At 35.9% G+C, this 27,729-nt stretch overlaps 1 protein-coding gene across 1 annotated transcript in view; it reads left to right on the top strand.

The window, feature by feature from the left end:
• LOC117329959 overlaps positions 1-14,914 on the top strand; it is a 45,302-nt gene extending 30,388 nt beyond the window's left edge. Inside the window, exons 10-23 of the mRNA XM_033888191.1 lie at positions 4,485-4,982; positions 5,864-5,935; positions 6,721-6,798; positions 7,000-7,326; positions 7,957-8,274; positions 8,575-8,697; positions 8,886-9,035; positions 9,207-9,287; positions 10,147-10,245; positions 10,426-10,669; positions 10,904-10,983; positions 12,061-12,141; positions 12,342-12,618; positions 14,221-14,914. Of these exons, the coding sequence (XP_033744082.1) occupies positions 4,485-4,982; positions 5,864-5,935; positions 6,721-6,798; positions 7,000-7,326; positions 7,957-8,274; positions 8,575-8,697; positions 8,886-9,035; positions 9,207-9,287; positions 10,147-10,245; positions 10,426-10,669; positions 10,904-10,983; positions 12,061-12,141; positions 12,342-12,618; positions 14,221-14,483 (2,691 nt within the window). The 3' untranslated portion in view covers positions 14,484-14,914. The remainder of the gene's footprint in view (positions 1-4,484; positions 4,983-5,863; positions 5,936-6,720; positions 6,799-6,999; positions 7,327-7,956; positions 8,275-8,574; positions 8,698-8,885; positions 9,036-9,206; positions 9,288-10,146; positions 10,246-10,425; positions 10,670-10,903; positions 10,984-12,060; positions 12,142-12,341; positions 12,619-14,220) is intronic.
• The last annotated feature ends 12,815 nt before the right edge of the window (positions 14,915-27,729 follow it).

Below are 27,729 nucleotides of genomic sequence, written 5' to 3'. Positions count from 1 at the left end.
TGTCAATACTTTACACATTAAGTTTAGGGGCATTTCGATTGAGTAGTGTATTCACCAAGTAACCAAAGCTGATCTACAAACACGCCGAGCTATTCACTTAGACAGCTAGTGTTGATTTCATATAGAACCACGCGGTAACTAGGGGTTGTGTACTACACCTAGGACCCCCTAGGACTGCAATGAAAATGCATGTGGATGGTTAGGATCAGTATATGGTTCATCAGGCGAGTTTGTGATGAAATGTAGACACGTGACGAAAATCTGGTCATCAGCAAGGGAAAATGTCTGACTCTGAAAGAAAACTCGTCTCGTCTCCGAGAGACGACGCGACACAGGTAGGTCATATCAGCCCAAGCTAGCCACCATGATACCAGACTAACTAGCACGGGAAGTGTTTATATTCTGTAACATGCTGTGAATATGAAACAGACGTGCAGTATTAAGTATTACATTATATATTGAAATGGTAAAATTATGGTCCCGTTATATATCCTCGGTGTTAGCATTAGACATTTCCCTAAGCAGTTGAGATATATTCAGTGAATTTTATATCAGGATCTAGATTATGAAATAAACGAAGGTTGTTAAAACGTCCATTTCTTACTTTATGCTAAGATTGGTTTCACGTGAAGGTTTTGAATGCATCACGCGTAAATGCTTGCAATTTTGACAACACTTAAGATGTAAAGGTGTTTTACCTTGTTTTGAAAGAGTGTATTGAATATCACAATGGCACTCCTGCCTTGGCATTGTGTGGTGTAGTTCTAAAGTTATCTCACTAAGAATTAAGAGTTTATATAACATGTCTAAAGCTTAAATGAGGTTGAAACTTTGACTAGTGAAGGAAAAGTCACATATGTATGATATAACTTTTTATATAACTGTCGCGGTTTTTGATTGTTAGACCGTAAAGCTGCATTTAACATAAATAACCAATTTAAACTTTCTTTCTCTAAAGCCTTCGATGTTAAATTAATGTTGGTATCGATAGAGAGGTCAGAGGAATTTAAAGTGGTTTAATATACTGTTAGCGAAGCGTAAAGATACCATTTACACGTAAACAAAATACAGTGAAATACTTAACGCCTCCATAACACCAGGACGGTGATTAGAAATCACATATCGCATAGTAGTGAGAGGTAGCAGATACCAAAACAGGGCCAAATCATATAGACTCGCCAAAACCGCAAAACATGAAAATGCATTGCCATTTACAAAACAACTGAGAATACCGACAAATTAAATATAACGCGGGCTAAACATAAGCAGAAATATTAATTTTCATGGAGACTCATGAGAATGTACAAGGAGAATAAGACCATGTACTCCGGGAGAGTAGGCGTCTCCTACTTCATCGACAACACCGGCCATACACAGTTAGGCCAGGCCTAGTTTAGGTCACAATCTCAACAAACATCCTTTGTTATAATACAATACATACCACATGTCAGAGAAAATCGGTGTTAAGAGGTAACCGATGTTGAGATACACCGGTAATAAAACCCGCTTTTGGTAAAATATTTATATAGTAAGAAAACCTGAACTAAAACCCGCCTGTATAGACAGACACATCCCTCCCGTGTTAAGGTACAATCTCCTGTGTTACGGTATACAAAGGACTTCCTGGCTGATCTTCAGTGACCTCCTTTGTTACGGTACACAGGTGTTAATGTATCTCCTGTACTAAGGTACACAGGTGTTAAGGTATCTTCTGTGTTACGGTATACAGGTGTTAAGGTATAGCCTGTGTTAAGGTACACAGGTGTTAAGGTATCTCCTGTGTTACGGTATCTCCTGTGTTACGGTACACAGGTGTTAAGGTACACAGGTGTTAGATATCTCCTGTGTTACGGTACACAAGTGTTAAGATACAGAGGTGTTAGGTGTCTCCTGTATTACGGTACACAGGTGTTAAGGTATCCCCTGTTTTACGGTACACAGGTGTTAAGGTATCCCCTGTTTTACGGTACACAGGTGTTAAGGTATCTCCTGTGTTAAGGTATCTCCTGTGTCATGGTATCTCCTGTGTTAAGTTACACAGGTATTAGGATATCTCCTGTGTTACGGTACACAGGTGTTAAGGTACACAGGTGTTAATGTACACAGGTGTTAAGGTATCTCCTGTGTTACGTTACACAAGTGTTAAGGTACACAGGTGTTAGGTGTCTCCTGTATTACGGTACACAAGTGTTACGGTACACAGGTGTTGGGTGTCTTCTGTGTTACGGTATACAGGTGTTAAGGTATCTCCAGTATTAAGGTACACAAGTGTTAAGGTATCTCCAGTATTAAGGTATACAGGTGTTAAGGTATCTTCTGTGTTACGGTATACAGGTGTTAAGGTATCTTCTGTGTTACGGTACACAGGTGTTAAGGTATCTTCTGTGTTACGGTACACAGGTGTTAAGGTACACATGTGTTAGGGTATTTCCTGTGTTACGGTATACAGGTGTTAAGGTATCTCCAGTATTAAGGTACACAGGTGTTAAGGTATCTCCAGTATTAAGGTACACAGGTGTTAAGGTATCTTCTGTGTTACGGTATACAGGTGTTAAGGTGTTTCCTGTGTTACGGTACACAAGTGTTAAGGTACACAGGTGTTAGGTATCTCCTGTGTTACGGTACACAAGTGTTAAGGTATCTCCTGTGTTAAGGTATCTCCTGTGTTAAGGTATCTCCTGTGTTAAGGTATCTCCTGTGTTAAGGTACACAGGTGTTAAGGTATCTCCTGTGTTACGGTGCACAGGTGTTAAGGTACACAGGTGTTAGGTATCTCCTGTGTTACGGTACACAAGTGTTAAGGTACACAGGTGTTAGGTGTCTCCTGTGTTACGGTACACAGGTGTTAAGGTATCTCCTGTGTTTCGTTACACAAGTGTTAAGGTACACAGGTGTTAGGTGTCTCCTGTATTACGGTACACAAGTGTTACGGTACACAGGTGTTGGGTGTCTTCTGTGTTACGGTATACAGGTGTTAAGGTATCTCCAGTACTAAGGTACACAAGTGTTAAGGTATCTCCAGTATTAAGGTATACAGGTGTTAAGGTATCTTCTGTGTTACGGTATACAGGTGTTAAGGTATCTCCTGTGTTACGGTACACAGGTGTTAAGGTATCTTCTGTGTTACGGTACACAGGTGTTAAGGTATCTCCTGTGTTACGGTACACAGGTGTTAAGGTATCTCCAGTATTAAGGTACACAGGTGTTAAGGTATCTCCAGTATTAAGGTACACAGGTGTTAAGGTATCTTCTGTGTTACGGTATACAGGTGTTAAGGTGTTTCCTGTGTTACGGTACACAAGTGTTAAGGTACACAGGTGTTAGGTATCTCCTGTGTTACGGTACACAAGTGTTAAGGTATCTCCTGTGTTAAGGTATCTCCTGTGTTAAGGTATCTCCTGTGTTAAGGTACACAGGTGTTAAGGTATCTCCTGTGTTACGGTGCACAGGTGTTAAGGTACACAGGTGTTAGGTATCTCCTGTGTTACGGTACACAAGTGTTAAGGTACACAGGTGTTAGGTGTCTCCTGTATTACGGTACACAAGTGTTACGGTACACAGGTGTTAAGGTACCTCTTGTATTACGGTACACAGGTGTTAAGGTATCTTCTGTGTTACGGTACACAGGTGTTAAGGTATCTCCAGTATTAAGGTACACAGGTGTTAAGGTATCTTCTGTGTTACGGTATACAGGTGTTAAGGTATCTCCTGTGTTACGGTACACCAGCGTGAAATAGTTAAGTACAGAGATATCCTGTGAAACATTAATTAAGAGACATCATGTGTTATAAAATATCTTTGTTTAAATGACTCCTATAAGAGAGTCCTCTGATGTTTTGTCATCTCCCTTTTAGCATTTTAGAGGCTCCTATACTTTTGCATGTTATCCATCTATTAGTGGGACAGGATTGTCTATCGTGGGATGATTTCCCATATAAACAGTTGCTTTATTGTAAGGGACTACACCAGTATACTACAGGAAGGATAACCAATATGTTACTATACTAATTAGTCTTGTCTGCTACAACAACCTGCACAAATTATGATAAGAAATATTGAATGCTTCTTCACAAAAACTGTTTAAAGATGTTCGAGCACCTTTATTACCATACAATCTTTCTATCAGCATGTTTTGTTCTGAAGCACGCATGGTTTCCACTGAGTTGAATGCATATGAGACAAAGGCATAGAAATCATACAAAACATCCAATACACTAGACACGCTCTTACGCAGGCAATTAAAATGGTTATTAGTGATTGATTCACATCCTATATTTAAATTACTCTGTAATGACAAAGATACAGTTGTAAAGGATATTGATTACCATCATACGTTGATATATGAGAGTTTTACATGTATTGTTGAGTTTTATATCATATAAGTTGAGTAGCACAGGTATACTCATTTACTCAATCAAGGAACAGCATAAAAGGTGTCTTGTATGTTACTGATTATAATACACTAACGAATGAAATTGTATTAGAATGTAGCACAGACTGAATCAGAGGACAAATCACAACCAGAACAAATAGATGAAGAAAGGGAGGCAGACTCGGGGCCGGGAGAGGAGGACACAGAAATCAATAATCAACAATCAAAGGAACACAATGACGACAAAAGTCACGAGACCAAGTCAGATGATTCTGTTTCTCAAAAAGAAGAAAATATGGAGCCAGATCCAACATCTCCAGAGGAGGAGACGATGGAAACCGCGTCCAACAGTTCTTCTTTAACTGGTTCTACACACGAACCAGAATCACAATGTAAATCAAATCACAGTTTACATAGTGAAGAGGATGATGAAAAACCACAGGAAACCGTAGACACAGAAGAACAGGAACCGGAAACACAATCTGAAACTGCGCAAAGGGTTGCACCTGTTGAAGACAAATCACCTGAAATGGACGGAAATGGAACAACATCGAACTCTTCTGTAGCTGATAGGATGGATGAGGACACGAAAGAGGAAAATATCCAAGAGGTAGTGACCTGTGATTACATACACCTTTATGTTCTGCATGTACAAGGATGTATTGCATGGCATTGTTAATGTATATAGAATTCTTCCTACCGTTATTTACAACCTATACTAATATTTGTGTCTAGTTTGTCTCCTAGTTATTCACCGTGTTTTAGCAGTATGTAGACAGCACTGTTTTATTAAACTATCCGCCATGTTTAATTCCTTTACCTGTTTATTTTGACGTAGGACGATATACAGGATTTCTGTCTAAATCATTAAAGGATTATGTTTCTGTTAACCTGGCCAAATCTAATAACTGAGGTCAGAGGGTATATCCAATTCAAACCAATACCTCATATATAGATAATATGGTGATGTACTAGTAAAGTGAGAGATTTGTGTTTAAAGTCACAAAAACTTATGCAAGATCAAGTATTGCAACCTATTCAAAGCACATTTGAATTTCGCTTCACCGGTTGTTGCCAAATACACAACTTACGCTATGTGTTCGTGTCCTAAAAGTTGTTTTATCCACAGGTGTCATATTGGTATGTATGTGAATGTTCTGTGTACCGTGTAAACGTCCGTTAAAGTTCCCTAATATTAGAAGATATTTTGATAGGTAATATCTCTTAGAGATAATGAAATGAATACGAAGTTTTTGTAAAGGTATAATGTCACTAAGATAAAGCAATCTGTTTTATATTTACATATAATATACGCCAATGGATATGTTTATAAGCGAAATGTTCTTATTCTACTTAAGCAAATACGTAACATTTGTGAAAGTCCGCTTAGAAACTAAAACAAAGGTATCATTTATATCATAGCAATCGAAATATTAATATCAAAAGACAAATTATAATATCACTTTTACTATGGGATTGATGGTGTTGTAGAGATCTGATGATGAAAGGAGCAAGTCAGGTGGAGAGGATGACGAGGAAGATGACGATGCTGCTACGTTAAAGGTAGTTAACATTCCTTAATTGTCAATGGATTAACAGTGTGGTAGGATATCATATCCGTGATATCTGATAAAGACATCTATTTTAAACAGAATTGTTGGACTGTAGCATGATGGTCATGCTTTATTGAGTAAGATTGGGTTTCTTGATCATTCTGAATACTGTAATGTGCTAACTTTAATGAATGTCATATTTGATGGTTAGCTTTTGAGGATTATGATGATATGTATCAATAATGTCTTCACCTTGGATTTGGATTTTACTGAATTCCTAATTTCCTTATCCAGAATAGTGTTTTATAATTTTGTACGAACATTACGATGTGAAATGTTGCATCGTCCTCGTATATTTTGTTGTCGACTATTGGTTTAGAATTCATTCTTCTTTCAATATGTCACGTATTAAAACACAAAATATGACAACAAATAATATTTTGAAGAACAGGCGTTATATCAGTAAAGTGTGGTATGTGAAATTGAGCCACAGATGATTATACATATAAACATCAGAATAATGATCGTCATTCGTGGCTCAAGTATGTATAGATGTAGAGTAGGGCAATTGAGAATCTGCCGAAATAAAGATTAAAATATACTCTATATAGCCTCTACCCACTATGGCTAACTTAATATGGGCAATTTTTTAATTTAATATTATTTTAAAACGATCGGTGGGACTATAATAATGATCTATATGTGTCGTATAATTTTATACAATGTGTTTAGATGTCCTTTTGGATTAAAATATACATGAATATATATTTTGTACATATTTTTTCAACTCAACAGGACGGGCAAAGAATTGACGGAGAAAAAAAGATGAACGACGAGGATATGGACGAGGGAACTGGAGGGAAATATATTGTGGTAATTATATATTTTGTAATATGTTGAAATAACACAATTCGAAGACGAAATATGTCTCCTTTAAGATCCTGAAGCTACTGGAAATAGATTTTTAAAATCCTCGCCTTTTAACGATTTTTCGCTAATTGTATATGTCATCTATGATATTTTATTGCTATAATGAACACTATGTATATGCGTACCGATATGTTTGCGTTTCAGCCACCAGGCCTATTAAGCAAGGTCCTTGTCACGCGCGAAATGGAGGAAAAGAATAGAGACAAAGCCACCCGACGGAAATCCAAAACGCGGGGTGTTCGACTCTTTGCTTCGAAGAAGTCTAAAAAGCATGGCGTGTCAGACGAAAACCAGGATGAGGAAATGAATGACCCAGATATAGGAGATATTGACAGGGAAAGATTTGCACAACCAGTGGCTCCATATATGGAACAATACAATGCCAAAAAAGACATAGAAAAGAAACTCAACGACGCCCACTACTGGGATTTCCCCGAGGATGACAATATAGTTATGCAGCTAGATCAAATCGTAAGTTTACCTTTCAAAAGTATCCATGTTAATCTATATATATATCGTTTTATGAATTTTCAGTTAGGATTCCATTTGTTTGCATTTCTGTATTATCGACTTGTTTTAAGAGGTACTATAGACATTCATGATGTACATATGGTTGTTTCTAAGCTGTTACGATTATTTGATTAAAGTCGTATTAAATGTTAATGTCATCTTTACAAATACAAAGTCACAATGCATGGCAAATGTTCCTATTTCCAAAGTCCCATCAGAATGCGAATGCCCATTGTGAAGTCATCTGAACTAAACGTTAATGTAGATCTTTTCAAAGCTATCGATATTACCTCCGAACTTACGTGAATAAGCATAACATTTACAATCACATGATTCTCATTATGCGAAAACTGTACTCAATGATTTTATACATGTAACAACTGTTATTGACAAAAAGAAAAACAATTTTTTAATTGAGCATATATTAACAGGAAACATCCTGTTTCTTATTCCGGCGGTCTATTAGCATTCACGTGTAAAGTAAAAAATCTTCGTAGAAGTCCTGTGTACGTAAGATGAGCTCGTTCCATATTCCTTATTTAGTGTGATAACATGAGTCTTAAATAACAAAGAACGGTTCTATCCTGCCAGGAGGAAGAGTTAGCGAAGGAAGAACAAAAAGAAATCGAAAGGATGGATGTTAATGTTGAAGTGGCGGGTATTGAAAATGGCAAGGTGACTGACGAGGAGGGCGACATTAAAGTGACAATAGACATTCCAGAACAAGCAAATAATAAAAATAACAGAGAGGAAATGAATGGGTCCCGGAGTTCGTCACGCGCTGATAGTCCAGAGTCTAAAAAGGTCAGGAAAGCTGACAGTAGCAGTGACCTCGAGAGCGATATGTTTGACCTTGAAGATGATTGCCTTCCACAAGGATACATTCGAAATGAAAATGGCCACATTGTTGTAAGTAAGCTAATCTTACTCTAGCGGTACCTGTAAGGTAACATAAAGGTTTAAAGGTCGCGGACTGAGGTGGCCGAATTACAACAATGGCAATGTAGGACAAGTCTACAAACATTTAGATTTGTTTTCAAAGGTATAATGAAAGTTGTGATTAGCAATTTGTGTATATACGCTGACAGGTCATCTTAGATATATTTATATATTATATAATCAAAATAATTTAAATGTAACATGTTTTGTGTATTTCTAGACACCATTATCCCAACACTATTTCAATATTCATTTGTTAACTTTTGTTAGAGAATGGCGGACGGAAAAGTATACACAAAAGCAACATTTCAAAGACACATGAAGAAGGCGAGACTAAAGAAACTCTTCAATATACCGAGGTTAAACAGAAACAAGAAAGGCCGGCCGACTGGGGTAGGTACCACTGAAGGACGTATTGGGATGACAATGTTAACTTACACAGACAAATTCGGTAGTATGTGGTGCTTGCCAATCCCTGCACTTTCCCATGATATATAGCCTGACGTACAGTTTTATATACTTGATCTTGTATAAACAGAGCAGTATAATGTACAACCAACTCAAATTTATATTAAATCAAGGGGCTAAAGGATGACACATATGGGCCGGAAAGACCTATAAACGACTCTGATGAACAAGCAGATACGGAGAAAAAGGAAGTCGAAGAGGGTCGTGCATCTGGCACGGCTCAGCGATCTTCTGACGAGAGGAGGCGGACAAGTGAATCACGGGTACGCTATTTAGGATATTTGTAGAACCATTAATTCTTCTATAGATGTTGTAATCATATATGTTTCATTTAAAACAAAAGAGGTAATAAGGGTAACGAATTGAGCAATATTATGCGTGTATGATAAATAATCTAGCCAGTATGAGTAAAACTAATTTTATCTTGTTTATAGAGACGGTCAAAGACGATTGCATTCAGTGATGCCCGAGGCCACTTTGATAAAGAAGGCAACGTTATTGAAAAGGAGGAACAGGTGATTATCGAGTATTTAGGCGATATAGAGGGAGGAGCCTCCAATGATATATTAAACATATATAGAGAGGAACCTCCAATGATATATTAAACATATATAGAGAGGAACCTCCAATGATATATTAAACCTATACAGAGCGGCTTCCCAAATGACATATTAAACATATATAGAGAAGATTCTAAAATGGCATATTAAACATATATAGAGGGGCCTCCAACGACATATTAAACTTAAAAACAGATGATCCTTCAATGCGATATTAAACTTATATAGAGCGGCTTCCCCAATGATATATATAAACATATATAGAGAGGATTCCCCAATGACATATCAAACATATATAGAGAGGATTCCCCAATGACATACCAAACATATATAGAGAGGATTCCCCATTGACATATCAAACATATATAGAGAGGATTCCCCAATGACGTATTAAACATATATAGAGAGGATTCCCCAATGATATATTAGACGTATATAGAGAGGATTCCCCAATGACGTATTAAACATATATAGAGAGGATTCTCCAATGATATATTAGACGTATATAGAGAGGATTCCCCAATGACGTATTAAACATATATAGAGAGGATTCCCCAATGACATATCAAGCAAATATAGAGAGGATTCCCCAATGACGTATTAAACATACATAAAGAAGATTTTCGAATGACATATTCAACATATATGGAAATGATTCCCCAATGACATATTAAACATGTATGGAGAGTATAGTCAAATGGCATATTAAATATATGTAGAGGATATGGTGAATGCTATAATAGAAATACTTGGTTGTAAAAATGAGTAAAATTGGCAAATTCTTTTAATAACAATATGTTTTAATATGTTATAGCCCCGGATAGACTCATCGACAGTAAATAGACGAAAATTAAAAAATAGACTCTTCCGGAAGAAAAAGAGGAAAACTGAGGACCTGCCACCGGTGTTTAATGTAGGTGGAATGCTATGTTTTCTTAATATAAACTTCGTGTGTTTTGGATTTATCATAACAACGTGATTATAATGTTGTGTCATTTACTTTGAAAAAATGTTGATGATAGAGTATTTATTATAGTACGACTACGAGCTTTAAAAGATCTGAGTGTTTTGTCATATCAAATAATTTGACCAGGGCTACAGCGGACATGGGCAGGTGACAAACGTAGTCGGAGTTGACAATGATAAGCCAAGAGAACTTAGTAACTTAGTAAAAGTGTATGGTCAACCAGGAACCATACCGTCGACCGCTCCAAGATCAACTCTCCCGCCAATTGGACTGACCAGGTCAAGTACTACCACATTTGACAGAAATCAGCTACAAAACTTTCGAGATGGCTTGTCCAAGGATCAGGAGATACTGGGAAGGCCAACACAATAGGTAGGGCAATTTTTTGTGTCATATAGAATGATATGTCGCAGGGAGGAGACGAGTTTAGTCAATAACTAATTATTAAAAAAGAACTTCAAAAGAACAGACGAGAAAACTTCTATGTTACACAACCGAGAACATTATACTCGTTTATTAAATACAGCGACAGAATAAAACAAGCAGCAAAAGGCACATAGTGTAGATCAATGATTGTTTAACATTATACAAACTTTTCTTCCAGGCAACCATCCATTAGCACCACAAAGACCTGGTGTAAGAAGGATATCAGTAGAGGAGCTCTCTAGTGAAGGAGGAAGCAATGTAAGTTGTACTGTCATTTTCTACTTTCTTACTTCACCAACGAATCCTATCTTCATCTGACAAAAATAGATATATCGGTAATCAAAGTGAGATTTCGTAAAGTAAAACTAAAATATATTGTTTCGGGAAAGTTTTATGTAGACGTGCTTAACCAAAGTGAGATATATTATCTGTTTTATTATCTATAATATGTTAATATTCATTTGCTCATTCAATACTAGTTTACATGATCCAATGTCTCCTACCATTCCGTACCACCCCAATGAATGTATATTTTCACATGACTTATCATAACATGCTTAAATTCCATAAGTTATTTATTTTAACGCAGTGGTTCTATTTATGTAACTGGGACTTGAACTGTGTGTGGACAATTGTCTACTAATCTGAACACAGTGGTGTTGTTTGGCAATAATAATTAACAATAACATAGAGGTTAAATCAGAATGCTAAATCAATCAATATTATTTCGACAACAGGGCATGTTCACCAGTCAACACAAAGTCGTGAATAAGGATTGTCCAATTACATATCAGCACAATATTTACATTATTACTTTAATACCAAATGGTGTGTGTAAGTAGCAATGCTTCTGTACGACTGTGTCACCTATGTACAGCCTCTGTAATGGTACCGGATAATTGAAACATGGCTATATTATTTTCTATCTAATTGGTCAATAGACTGCTGCAGGAAAATACACATGTAGTCACACACGTTGTTGTTTTCAATACACATTGAATATGATCGTCTTGACATATTAATGTTAAGCCTACATATCAATATTATATTTTATTCTAAAATTGTATTCGGATTCCTTATAAATAAAGGAAAAGCCACGTTAGCTATATTTAGTGTTCACTGCTGCGTTACCGATTTAATACCTGCTTCACAGTTTAATTGTTTCGTTATCATATATATTTTATGCTTGCGCATTCGATTGCATCATCTCTGTTTAAGGGTATAAAGAATTGTTTTGTCTTATTTTCAAAGTAGATATATTCTGCTTTTATCGAAATCAAATTATCTGTGTATGAATAGTTCGTAACATAACGACGTAATTTCTCTTGAATTTAGGAAAATGATGAAGATATCCAAAATGTAGAATTAGGGAGTGAAGACGAATTCTTCCTTGTTGGCGGTCCATCTCAGAGCCAGGTAAGTCATTTAAAGAACCTTGATGTGCAATATGGCTTCATTACCACAGCAGTCTTTGAAATAAACTTATAATAGTTCAAATTCATTCTATAATGTCTCGAAAACTTACTATTTAAGAGCATATTCTAGAGCCTTTACCATTAATAAATAATTCTAAAAAGTTGAAAAGATAGTTGAAATTTTACTTTGTTATCAAACAGAATGAACCATTGTTCACACGGGTGAGGCCCCCTCCCGACAGCGACCTAGCAAAGTCACTAAAGTCCAATCATGATCGACGCCACGCCATCCCATGGTCAATCCTTAACCCTCCCCCTCGGAGGCCTCACACGGACGGAGATGGACTCGCCAAGTCCCTGGACGCCCCAAGGTCCGCGGACATGTTGAAGCGTGGAATGGATGATAAACGACTGCGAGAACTTCTTGAGGAACTTTACAAGGACAAGAAATACTTCGATCACGTGATAGATACCACTGGTAAGGCAATATACATGTTAAGTATCTTAAAAATAACCTTTTTAGAAAGATAACATTGGCAAGGGAACACGGAGTCTACTTAAGTTCACCTATTACAACTTGTTACATAGATACCATTGGTAAGGGACTACACGTTCTAAAAAAGTAAACCTGTTACATAGATACCATTGGTAAGGGACTACACGTTCTAAAAAAGTGAACCTGTTACATAGATACCATTGGTAAGAGAACACACAGTCTACTTAAGTTTACTTGTACCTAGATACCAGTGGTAAGGGAACACCAAGTCCACTAAAACTCACTTGTTACATATATACCACCGGTAAGAGAACGCACCTGTAATATAGATACCAGTGGTAAGGGAACATCAAGTCTATTAATTTAACATGTTACATAGATACCAGTGGTTAGGGAACACCAAGGCTATTAATTTAACCTGTTACATATATACCAATGGTAAGGGAACACAAAGTCTATTAATTTAACCTGTTACATAGATACCAGTGGTTAGGGAACACCACGTCTATTAATTTAACCTGTTACATATATACCAGTGGTTAGGGAACACCAAGTCTATTAATTTAACCTGTTACATAGATACCAGGGTAAGGGAACACTAAGTCTATTAATTTAACCTGTTACATATATACCAGGGTAAGGGAACACTAAGTCTATTAATTTAACCTGTTACATATATACCAATGGTAAGGGAACACAAAGTCTATTAATTTAACCTGTTACATAGATACAAGGGGCTAGGGAACACTAAGTCTATTAATTTAACCTGTTACATAGATACCAGGGGTAAGGGAACACCACGTCTATTAATTTAACCTGTTACATATATACCAATGGTAAGGGAACACCAAGTCTATTAATTTAACCTGTTACATAGATACCAATGGTAAGGGAACACCAAGTCTATTAATTTAACCTGTTACATATATACCAATGGTAAGGGAACACCAAGTGTATTAATTTAACCTGTTACATAGATACCAGTGGTAAGGGAACACCAAGTCTATTAATTTAACCTGTAACATAGATACCAGTGGTTAGGGAACACCAAGTCTATTAATTTAACCTGTTACATATATACCAATGGTAAGGGAACACCACGTCTATTAATTTAACCTGTTACATAGATACCAGGGGTAAGGGAACACCAAGTCTATTAATTTAACCTGTTACATATATACCAATGGTAAGGGAACATCAAGTCTATTAATTTAACCTGTTATATATATACCAATGGTTAGGGAACACCAAGTCTATTAATTTAACCTGTTACATAGATATCAGGTGTAAGAGAACACAAAGTCAATTAATTCAACCTGTTACATAGATATCAGGTGTAAGAGAACACCAAGTCTATTAATTTGACCTGTTGTATAGATACCATTGGTAAGGGAACACCAAGTCTATTAATTTGACCTGTTACATGTATATAGATACTAGTGGTAAGGGGACACAGCTTACCTTTGAAGTTATCTATCATACTGCTAAAGTGGTCTTAATGTAAATTATTGCTTCCGTTCTGATAAAACTAAAGGATGTTTTGTATCAACCATCATTTATCCCTTGTTTCGCACTTTTCAACAGATCCACACGTGGAATCCGACATTGATGATAGATACCTGGCGGAACACGGGCGGGACTTCCTGTTAGATCGTGCAGACTTCTGGGAGGATAGAGGACCTTTACCCGCGAGACCTCCTCGCACTAGCCTCGGTATGAGGTTATCACGCTTACAAACAATGACAGACTCCGGTCGAGTGTCTATGACCTCTACTAACACGTGTACTCCAACTGTCATGGAACTACCCAATCAAATGCCTATCAGGCAGGAAAATACTTTTTCATGACGTAAGGGTGTGTAATACTATATTTGTGTTCTTCCTTTAATGCGGTGCGTTTGATTACGTAATGGTTGTGATGTAAGAATATTTAGAAACTGTATTGACTGGTTCTATAATAAACTCTTCGGGTAACTGGATATGTCAAATACGTACTATCAATGTACACTCTTAATGACTATCGAGGTTGTATCCGTCTGTCTATTGCAACGCCTCCATAATACCGACAGAGCGAGCTTCCATAAAAGTTCAGAAGGGTTCTAGCAGAGAGACAATCAGGCGATGTTGTTCAAAATAACAATTATCCGATATAAAGGAGGACTCCTGAAGCATTTGATGACTAGCAAAGCCCACTGTGATATGTTTGACTTTTGTTATTGTTTTGTATATACCCACCTTAATTTAATGACCTTGAATAAATAAAAAATATAGTCAAAGAACCGAGCTTCTCTGCTTACTTAGTGGAATACAATAGCAAAGAACATTCGTAAGACAAGTCCACACAAACAAGGATATCCCTACAATTAAAACTGAGGATACCCCATCAACTGTCATATTCTCTGTATGCGGAATAGCGAAGAAATATTTAAAATGGCATAGTTCGACAAATAAAGCTAGGTCAAATAACTTCAAGGGAACATAGGTTCATTTCATTTCAATTAATACGTTAATAGATACATCAATATCTAAGGTTTTCCAAAATACTGATGTGCAGAAATACAGAAAAAAAAAGAAACGTACTGTACATGTGCACTACGAGCGGTAGAGAATACATTAGACGTAAGTATGCTAGTGTTTTCTGTCTACAATGCCAGACTGAATATTCGAGCTTCTAAAGTATGATCAACCTGGGGACGACCACACGACGTCAGTTAGCACCAAGTACAAAGACATGCCTTATTTAGATTTTCAACAAAGAATTCCGACAAAGTATTTACTTTACAATGCAGTTACGTAGTCAGTAACAGGTAACAATGAAAAAACAAAGAAGATGTACATTAGAAGAGAAGACATGATTATTTCTCTTGAACACATTTTATTTTTGTGCAATCTAATTTTTCTTCAATTATGTAATACATGTATATGCCACTAACAGGTAAAAGCATTACGTAACTGAATTATCTCTAGATTGCAGATAATGGATATTTCATGTTAAATTCCCGTGTAAAGCTTCCTAAATACTGTAGATATACATATAGTGTTCCTTTTATAGTTTAACAGATTGTAGTTAACACCAATCGATAAATAACACTTGATTAAAATGGAGTTAAAATGAGCATATGACAGCATTAGAATGACGCTAATAGGTATTGTTATATAGCCGTTATTAATACCCAACGGTGTCTCCTGGCGATGAATCATAACTCATCGATTATTGTATTGAAACTTTGTGGTCATGTCAGGGCATAGGGTTGTTAATCAATGCCACATCAAAACTGTTTTGTGATGTCGACTTGGCCCAGTGGTAAATGCTGCGGATATATTTCTGGCTTGGCGATTTGGTGCCGTAGGTCGTAAGCTCGAGTCCTGATCAGAGCAGGAGTAAAATTGTCTCCAGTCATTTATGTATGCGTGATGAATTTCTTATTTTCAAACAGTCGTATAACATTATTTCGTACATTCATTTGGGGAGTCCTTTTGGTTAGATTCGGAGAATACTTTGGTTGATACACATTTGATGGCGTATGTATCTGTGTGAAGTACGATATTTCTTGATTTGTAAAGATGTTTGGTACGATGGTCAGGTTTTGTTCCCAATTCTTACGATCATTGATTACAAGACCTTTAAGTACACAGCAGAGAGGAAATATTAGACCGCTATGATATTGACGAACATACCCTGTAATTCACCAACAAAGCAAAGCATTCGTATCTACGTATATTAAAACTCCTCTTCAGAATTCATTTATCTCCGTCGGCTTTGCAAAGTACGGCTTCCATTAACAGATTAAAGAGGTATCGTGACACTATCTTATATGATATGCCTCTACACACACTAGCATGTGCAATCACATAGGAAAAGTCTTTTCAGGATATTTCAAAGTTCACCCGACATTAACAAAAGTTAAGAAAGGGAGAGGTGATGAGCTGTACTTGTCAATACCAGTGTCAACCTCCACTATGCCTCTTCATAACAGAAAAAGTAATCGATTATCCAATAAACATACGTGATATATATATATATATATACACACCTGTATGTATTTCCCATTCTGTTTGGCGTGAAGTTATCTTATTATAAGAAATATAACGTTTGTGGAGAGGTTTTCAATAATGAATACATATCACAGTAGGACATCGAAAGTATTGATTTAGGAGCAATGGATAAATCAACAAATTCATATTTACACTGAATTTATTCAATAACATATTCATATTTTAACTGCACTCTGATACCTCGGTATGATATTTTTGCATAGTCAAAGCCCTGTTAATACTTGCACCGCGATAACCCTAAAATTACATATACAAAGACTAAGAAAGAATGATCAAATAAATTACATATACAAAGACTAATAAAGAATGATCAAATAAATTACATAAATATCTAGATAAGATGTACCATCATCAGTTACAAAGTGTTCTTCCGAGGTATCTGTTCTTGTGTTAAGAAATTGTGAGATGATGTAACCACTTAACATTAGGACCACACATATGGCACTAACCTACATATGGCAAGTCCAGCGCTACCATTATATATATCTCTCTATATATATACACATTTGTAGTGCTTGTTATAGCATCTCACTGTCGTGTAAGCCTCGAAGACGTTTCTGTGAGATTCAAGATTTCTTTATTCACTCTGACACACAGCGTGTGTAACAAGAGGTCAAATATTTTTTTCATGTTACAAGCATGACAGGCGATATTAATACATGTAGTTTTCTTACAATATTGGAATCATTCAAAATATTATAATATAGATAGAACTGGTGAAAATACTGAATGCAAAAAGGAAAACAGTACCACTAACTATTGTGATGTCATCATAACATATTACATAGTTTTTGGACATATAGGCTTACGTTTATTAACAGTTTTTTTATTAAAGATTGTAAACATTCCTTTCATTTTATAAGAATTGTTTTTTTTTGTAAAAGTAGGCAGGAATATATCTACGTCTTAACTGTATTACGTTATCATTATTACAAACAAATAAAAAATGGAATTCATCTCCTATACCGGTATAACAAAGTGGACATAGTCTGTCTTGTCGTTGAATGCCTGTCCATCTTCCTGTTTCGACCGGAAGCTTTATGTTGGACGTTCTAAATTTACAAAGTACCTTTCTGTCCTTTTTGTTTAATCGTTTAAGGTAATATTCCATGCCAAAGTTGTCTTTAAATATACTATAAGTTTGCCCTCGTGGTGAGTTTTCCAGCTGATCAAACCAAGTCTGAATGAACTGATCGTGTAATTGTCTAAGCTATCTTTAACATAATCAATCCAATAAACATTATTTCGTACATTCATTTGGGGAGTCCTTTTGGTTAGATTCGGAGAATGCTTTGGTTGATACACACTTGATGGCGTATATATCTGTGTGAAGTACGATATTTCTTGATTTGTAAAGATGTTTGGTACGATGGTCAGGTTTTGTTCCCAATTCTTACGATCATTGATTACAAGACCTTTAAGTACACAGCAGAGAGGAAATATTAGACCGCTATGGTATTGACGAACATACCCTGTAATTCACCAACAAAGCAAAGCATTCGTATCTACATATATTAAAACGTATTAGATTTAATTTGATTTAATTTGACCAGATTCATGGAGAGAACATACGGCTAGACAGTGTATTTTCACTTTTAATAAGAGTATACCAGAATTTAATAATTCTCAATTTAATATCAACTGTAATTGGATACCTTCCTGTCTCACCATATATCATAAAATTAGATGTATTTTTTTCTTAAACCGAGAATTCGCTTGCAAAATTGTAGATTTATATTTTCAAGTTGACTTACATTCTCATATCCCCATATTTCACTCGAGTATAACAAAATTGGAGCAACTAATGAATCGAATAATTTAGATTGTAGGTCAACTGGTAGATTTATATTTCTTATTTTTCGATACACAGCAAAAAGTGCTTTTTTGGCTTGATGAGATAAATGGTTTTTAGCCGTCGTAAACTTTCCATTATAATTGTTTATTTCATCATGGTGAACAAAGTGTTTTTGTAGTAGCAGTGTTACCACATAAATACAATGTTTGAATAAAGGAACATAAATTGTCCTAGTAAAGAAAATATCCCTGTTCATTTCTAAGCTTATTTGTCATTTAAGCAAGACTTAATAGCATCTAATTAGTGCTTGAAATATTGCAAACCCTGGATAAACATTGTGTAAGCTTGACAAAACTTGTGTCTCCATCTAGCGGTCAATAGTAACGTCAATGCTATAAAACAATCAGCCTTTTGGCATGTCGAGTATTCATTTCATAAATTTGTCTTTTCTCTATGAAATTAATATCCTTACTGATCCCCCTAGTATCCCCCTCCCCCCCAAAAGAACCAAAAACAAAACAGGTACGCGATGTCAATTGCTGACCTATTTTGATAGCAACGTAAGAATGATGTTCTTTTGGTTGTTCAGAAATCCTCCTGAACTCGAAGTAGTTGTATAAGGAATATTCCCTATGGTATCTATAAGTATCTTACTATACTTCTGGACCTGAGTACTCTGTACTGTGATGTATACATATATTTGCTGATACTTAACATTGATTTTAGAACGTTGATATGTAGGGCTGATATTAAGCATTGTAGAACGTTCTTTGAATTTCAAGTGAAAGTTTACCGAGGATTAGATAGTCAGACAGTTGTGATCAATAGTGACACCAGGAACGTATGAATGCCATTGTAGATGTGCCTTAACCTCTTTTGTTACCATTGTTATAGCAACAGTGGTGTGACGTCATCACCTTTCAGTACGTTTAGCGTTATAGAAGAATAGATGTCTTCATAACGACCATGAAAGCTAATGAGAGTGATAACGTGAGTTCAATATGCCCTGTATAGTTATATAGATGTACTGACTTCCAATTATAATATTTGTAAATGGGAATAGTTTACAGCCAATTATATAAAACCTGGTCCAGCAATCTCGTGTAACGTCCTAGGGTATGCATCTGCCTGGTTTACGTTTATTAAGCAATTTTCTTATTAAGATATACGGCATTTATTTATAAAGTTTTTGAGTATGAATAACACTTAGAACATATATTTACAATGCACCATTACTTATCATAATATATTGCATTTATCGCAAAATTAACATTCCGGAATAATGAAGTTCCAGGTCAATAGCGATTCAAATTGTATTGATTTAAAAATGGAAAATGATTAAATCGCAATGATAAATCGTCAGAAATAAGCGATTACCGTAAGTTAGGTGTCACTCAAAGTGTAGAAACAGCTAAGTGCAATCAGACATACACACTTTATCAATACAAATAGATATACCGTGTGTCTGGTACTCATATCATTTGGACGTGTCTGACATTTGGACGTGTCTGACACTCAAACAATGCCTGTACTACATACCCATTTCCATTTTCGATTGTTTCGAGTTACATATTTCTTAAACTTGGACGCATAATGGTTCGTTTGAACTCATTTATTTGTTTTGGGTATTTTAGTCTCTTTAACTGTTTTACTCCAGTTAATCCTTGCCATGTAAATATTCTGAGGGTAGCACATTGTCTGAGGTTTGACGTCTAATAAGTGTGAAACATACCCATTAATCAGAAGTAAGCATTTGTTTTGTACATCTAATAATTAAAGTATTCGTCTGGCCGTATTATTTGTCTGAAATTTCAATCAGACAAATCACAGTTAATCTATGATTATAACTATAACTTCTGCCAAGAACGCTTGATCTTTTTGGTGTTCATCTGATACCAGATATTGTGCCGACTTTGGTAAATAAGAGTACCATTAACAGGCAATTATTAACGTTCATTGCATGCGATTCATGTGCCATGTGAATAGTGCCTCTCACAGACAATTATTAATGACTTAGATAACAGATTAGTGTACTTCAATGACGTAAGTAATAGCAACCAAGATGTTTTCTTTACAAAGGAATTAAGATAGTAGGCCAAGTACAATCAATAACATACCGACGCGTTAATATCTTGAGGACACCCAATGACTAGAAAAGGATTAAGGTTTGGGAATCCTGAGTTGATGTAGGTGACAGATAAATCCAATGTATTTCTTATAAATTATGTAGGTGGTGTAAAGTATATATCAGGGACAAATTATTAGTATATGTGAGTATGAGCTAAAAAAACCAATGCTGACATGCAAACAAACTTGGATTTATCATTCAAAATCGATTATAGTGGACTATGAAAAAAGAGAGATATACATGGATGACTTTCCAAACCTCAAATAGAAATAAAACGTTTTGAGCAACGACTGCTGTTACACCGAAGACACTCGACCTTGTACTTGGTCAGTGGCAGTGGATTTACCAATCATAAAAAAACAAACATTGAAAATATCGAATGTTATATTCCATAACAAATAAAGGGTATTTGCTATTTAGAAAATGGTAGCGACAATAATTACGATAATGTATTATCCAGAAAGCGACCTTGGTTCAGATAATGTTTGTCCTAACAATGACAATGGTTCAAATAATGTACTGTCCAGAAAGCGACCTTGGTTCAGATGATGTTTGTCCTAACAATGACCATGGTTCAAAAAATGTATGTCCAGAAAGCGACCATGGTTCAGATGATGTTTGTCCTAACAATGACCATGGTTCAAATAATGTACTGTCCAGAAAGCGACCATGGTTCAGATGATGTTTGTCCTAACAATGACCATGGTTAAAAAAATGTATGTCCAGAAAGCGACCATGGTTCAGACATTGTATTGTCCAGAAAGCGACCCTGGTTCAGATAAAACATGGTCCAGAAAACGACCATGGTTCAGATAATATATTGTCCAGAAAGCGACCTTGATTCAGATAATGTATGTCCAGAAAGCGACAATGGTTCAGATAATGTATGTCCAGAAAGTGACAATGGTTCAGATAATGTATGTCCAGAAAGCGACAATGGTTCAGATAATGTATGTCCAGAAAGCGACCATGGTTCAGATAATATATTGTCCAGAAAGCGACCTTGATTCAGATAATGTATGTCCAGAAAGCGACAATGGTTCAGATAATGTATGTCCAGAAAGCGACAATGGTTCAGGTAAAACATGGTCCAGAAAACGACCATGGTTCAGACATTGTATTGTCCAGAAAGCGACCATGGTTCAGATAACGTATTATCCAGAAAGCGACCATGGTGCAGACATTGTATTGTCCAGAAAGCGACCATGGTTCAGATAAAACATGGTCCAGAAAACGACAATGGTTCAGATAAGGTATTGTCCACAAAGCGACCATGGTTAAGATAATGTATGTCCAGAAAGCGACCATAGTTCCGATAATGTACTGTCAAGAAAGCGACCGTGGTTCCGATAATGTTTGATTAAATAACGACCATGGTTCAAATAATATATTGTCGCGTTCAGTAGATTCTTTCGTGTAACGATCTATGAGCTCCATGAAAGATAATTCACTTAAAAAAAATATTTTAATATTATCGATGGCATGATCTCAAAATTAATTCTTAGTTACTAGAACCTGTCTGGTTACAAAGGTATATGAATATCGAGTATTTTAAATCCAATTGTAACCTTTCGGTAATAGATGATTATATTTTAATTGATATCAACATTAATCTCCGTCGATTGTTAAACATCTTATGTGATGTTGAATGGTCTTCATTACATTCATTTTGATGTGGAGCATGTCATATGGTGACATTATTATAACCATTTTACTTTATAATCATATGATATAAACATCTATAATTGATCAATTTTGCTTTCAAAACACTTAATCATTTTCCTATTAATATTTTCCTATGAATGTTGGTTTCTATATTTTCCGGTAGATTACTCTTTTCCGCTAGGCGATATTAATGTCTGTCGGTCAGGTGTGATAAAAAGATTTAGTACACATCTATCATTATAACACTTATACATAATTAAACACTTTGGAGATTTAATAGAATATTAATATGTACACGTGGAAATTAAATGTCATTAGATATTCATCATGTAAATATATACATCATGACTATAGCCCAGTTAACTCTGTATTTGTGATGAAACTGAACTATCTACACTGCCATTGACATACGTGTACTGACAAATTACAAATTTTCTTATATGTGCGCATACTGAACACAATAAGTAGTCTTTAACAAAACCCTTTCTTACCATACTGTGTTGGAAGTTTTCTAACTGAGAGTGTTTGGAGAAAACAAGTAGAGCTTTGATGCTCAATACATTAAGCTGTCGTTACTGATTACATATTTCTAGGTATAAATCTGTGTTCGGTCAGGATGATGATTGATATATTGAATTATTTGTGATATTTCAAACATAAATATAAATATAAAAAAAAACCATATTGTAATGAAATGCCATTGAGTGTTAAGATAAGCCACTTACTCGAAGTCTGAGATAACACAATGTTTAGCTAAATACGCCAACAATAACATTTCCCTAAGGTATCGTAATAGAAATAAGTAGAAATATAACGTGTCACATTATGGATTATTGATCTCATTAATGCATACGTGTTATTACATACAATCAAATAGAATCTATAACGACACTGTTCTTACGTTATGGAAGTTTTAAAACACAATGCTGTAAAGCGTGTGTTGGACGCACAATTAAAAGCATATATAACATGATAGACCAAATTATATCGAAAAAACATAACACCAAAGAATTCTTTCTGGATTCTGATTACCAAAATATATCCTTCTGAATTCCTAATACAAACATGAATCCAAAACAAATAAAAACAAAAACTTACTTCTGAATTTTGAATGCCAAAAACAATGTCTTAACCTTATCAATACATTTTTGAAGATCTACCCCAGGACGGTAGTCGATCATATACGCACTGGCATTACCCGGGGTCTATCATAAGGCAACATATTGCAAACGCGTTGTCAATAATGTGGCAGGTCGTAATCGCCAGTCACCTATAAACTAATACCTGTGGACACCAACACCTATCTGATCCATTTGATACGTAGATCTTATCTTATCATCTTAAGTGTACATGCTTGCAATACTTAGTACCCTCTTTGTTTACTTGGACACAAAAGTTTGCATTTAGTAATGACCTTTATATAGGATTTTAAAGTTATGTAGATATAGATTTGCATACGAATAGATTTGCATACGAAACTTTACCAGAAGTCCACGTATTTGCACAGTTTTCTACACTAAACATACAACCATACATAGATAATACATTTAGTAACTTAGTAACTTGTACATACAATTTAGTGACTTGTACATTAAACTTTTAAACATTAAAGCGGGGAAAACATAAACAGCGGAAGCTAGAAAAAATACAGATATTACTGAATTCAAATGTCACAAGTGAAGTAAACACAGGTCATAATTCACATTTTCATTAGCTAGGCTAAAACAAATTTGTTATTTCTAACATCCACAACTTCAATCCCTTTTACTGTTAAGTATTGTCCGTTCTTTTTCTCAGAATATTAAGGAACATATCCTGACAACGAAAACGATGAAAGCCTCAACATAACCTGACAACGAAAACGATGAAAACCTGAACATTAACCGACAAAAGTGGAGTGTAGGGCTAATGGTCGGCCATAACTATTTTCGTATGACAGCTTAACCGACAAAAAAGGAGTGCATAGTTATTGGTCTTTATTACATGTACATATGCACCTTATTACTAATTAGGTCATTTGTTTCTGAGAGTCATTTGTTTTGATTATGTATTTGTATTGTAGTTTGTTCCTTCATGACATGTCTAATGATTATGTATTTGTATAGCAGTTTGTTTCATAGTTTGTTTTTTGTTTAACGTCCTATTAACAGCCAGGATCATTTAAGGACGTGCCAGGTTTTGGAGGTGGAGGAAAACCGGAGTACCCGGAGAAAAACCACCGGCCTACGGTCAGTACTTGGCAACTGCCCCACGTGGGTTCGAACTCGCAACCCAGAGGGCTAGTGATAAAGTGTCGGTACACCTTAACCACTCGGCCACCGCGGCCCCTGGTTTGTTTCATAGAGACATTTGTTTCGATTATGCATTTGCTCTCAATAATGTATTAGGTCATCCCTAAATAACCATGTGTTACCACTATATGAAGGTGAGTATTGACCTAATTAAAACACAGGTAAACTAAATGGAAATTGACCTCAAGATATCAATGAACTCAACATTAATATACTAATGCTATTACATAACACTAGACATCAAATAGCCTTCGGAGAAGATGTTTATACCATTAGTTGAATCAAACGCTTTTAACCTAAATGTATCCACATTGTAATTATTCAGGGTGACAACTGGTTAATTGTCAATTAAACCAGTGACGAGTGTTACCTTTCATATTCCACACTGCGCCAAACAGTTTAAATAACATTACTTACTAGAGATAACAATTCACACATTCGTATAGCTTTGAATCGAGTGGATCGTGTAGAGTTGGAAGAATGTCTCAACCAAAAAAATCAAGGATCCCATGTCGGACTTAAAATGAACTCTAAAATAATGACAGGTGTGCCGATGTTATCACTGACTTTATAAGATATGAGGAACAAATATCACTGTAAGCATACAGAGCAAAAATATATCTAGAGAAAAGGGGAACCTTCATTTGTAAAATATTGTTTTATTATTGTCTATTGTCTATATCTATTGTTATTCTTTATCTACTACTACGCACCTGTAGGCAGTTAGACCATCTTCACACGAGGATAATCCAAAAGGTTTAAATGTGTTTACCGACCTTCTTTATTATATTTGACCTGATCTCGTTTCATTTACTACGTATAACACCGAATTTCCTTAAAGGAGATATGGCCATCAAAATGCGGATCAACTCGCCTATCACTGTCAAAATAAATATATATTTCAGGTAAAGATATATGTACGTGGGCACGGCCAAAGTAAAGGACATTCAATGTATATATGTGCTCGTGTAAGAAATTGGTGGTTTGCATCCTTAAAAGTTTCGACATGAGTTAATTCTCTTTTAGGGAAAACCAAGATATGTGCTGCTTGGTAACAGAGCGTAGACGACGAAGTGTCAAGAGGAGTTTAATGCCAAGTGTGGTGAAACGGAGATGTTAACAGGTTCATTTGGAAGGTTAAGTGACTTAATAATTGCGGATAAGGCTCTTCAGAACTGTCTGTACCACGAGGAATATGTGCGCGAACGGCCAAGTGATTTCGAACATTCCACAATCGTGTCTATGAACTAGGCCAAATGGTACCACACTCACACATGTCTATTGTTTGATGCTATAATGCCTTTTTAAGTTACACCAACGATTTTGTTGTCACTCATCCAAGTCAAAGCATAGCTACCCAAGAAAATACAAATTAAATTCGTCGATTTTTTTTTCTGATATTCACTTTTCTTATCCACATCGCATTCCCATAGAAGTGGATACTACATTATTCATGTTAATGACATTAGATTAACTTCACATAAATTAAGTCTTGATAAACTCATGTATTTATATTTATGTAAGCAAATTTACAAATGCGTCTATGAAAAAGTCCAAATTTGGGTCATACCTCATGTATCTATGGTCTGTAGTGAGGATAGTATGACACATCAATCATCTGTCTTTTTTATAATTGATATCACCCTGGCGACTTTAAAAGCTTTATTCTTCCAATATTCCCCAAAAAATGTTTCTTGCCTAGTGAAGAGGAAAGCCTGTTTTCATTTAGGAATGTGCTATTTTTTTCCTATTGAACCAGTTCCTTGTCAGCAGCTTTTCTACATTCGATGTTTATTTTGAAAAATAAATGAATAAAATAACATAATATTGAATAAATATATAATACATGTAATAACAGATTGATAACGGACGCCGAACCAATCGATTAATCTTACTCGGCCCACCACATATATGAACCATTGATTGTTCATTCTTGGCCCCTCACATTAATGAACCATTGATTGTTCATTCTTGGCCCCTCACATTAATGAACATGGACTGTTCATACTTGGCCCCTCACATTAATGAACATGGACTGTTCATACTTGGCCCATCACATTAATGAACATGGACTGTTCATACTTGGCCCATCACATTAATGAACATGGACTGTTCATACTCGGCCCATTACATTAATGAACTATGGACTGTTCTTACTCGGTCCATCACATTAATGAACAACTGGCTGTTCATACTCGGTCCATCACATTAATGAACCATGGACTGTTCATACTCGGCCCATCACATTAATGAACCATGGGCTGTTCATTCTTGGCCTATCACTTTAATGAACCATAAGCTGTTCATTCTTGGCCCACCACATTAATGAAACATGCACTGTTCATACACGGTCCCTCACATTAATGAACCATTGATTACCTGTTCATACTTGGCCCACAACATTAATGAACCATTGGCTGTTTATACACGGTCCCTCACATTAATGAACCACTGATTAACTGTTCATACTTGGCCCACAACATTAATGAACCGTGTGCTGTTCATACTCGGCCGATCACATTAATGAACATGGACTGTTCTTACTTGGCCCATCACATTAATGATCCATGTGATGTTCTTACTTTGCCTATCACATTAATGAACCATGGGCTGTTCTTACTTGGTCTATCACATTAATGAACCATGGGTTGTTCATACTCGGCCCATTACATTAATGAACTATGGACTGTTCTTACTCGGTCCATCACATTAATGAACCATGGACTGTTCATACTTGACCCACAACATTAATGAACCATGGACTGTTCATACTTGGCCCATCACATTAATGAACATGGACTGTTCATACTCGGCCCATCACATTAATGAACATGGACTGTTCATACTCGGCCCATTACATTAATGAACTATGGACTGTTCATACTTGGCCCATCACATTAATGAACCAAGGACTGTTCATACTTGGCCCCTCACATTAATGAACATGGACTGTTCATACTCGGCCCATCACATTAATGAACATGGACTGTTCATACTTGGCCCATCACATTAATGAACATGGACTGTTCATACTCGGCCCATCACATTAATGAACATGGACTGTTCATACTCGGCCCATTACATTAATTAACTATGGACTGTTCATACTTGGCCCATCACATTAATGAACCAAGGACTGTTCATACTTGACCCACAACA

This window comes from Pecten maximus, chromosome 6 (genome assembly GCF_902652985.1).
Source record: "Pecten maximus chromosome 6, xPecMax1.1, whole genome shotgun sequence".
Classification (NCBI taxonomy): Eukaryota; Metazoa; Mollusca; class Bivalvia; order Pectinida; family Pectinidae; genus Pecten; species Pecten maximus.
The sequence above is the reverse complement of the archived record's forward strand: the minus strand, read 5'-3'. Positions and strand labels throughout refer to the sequence as shown.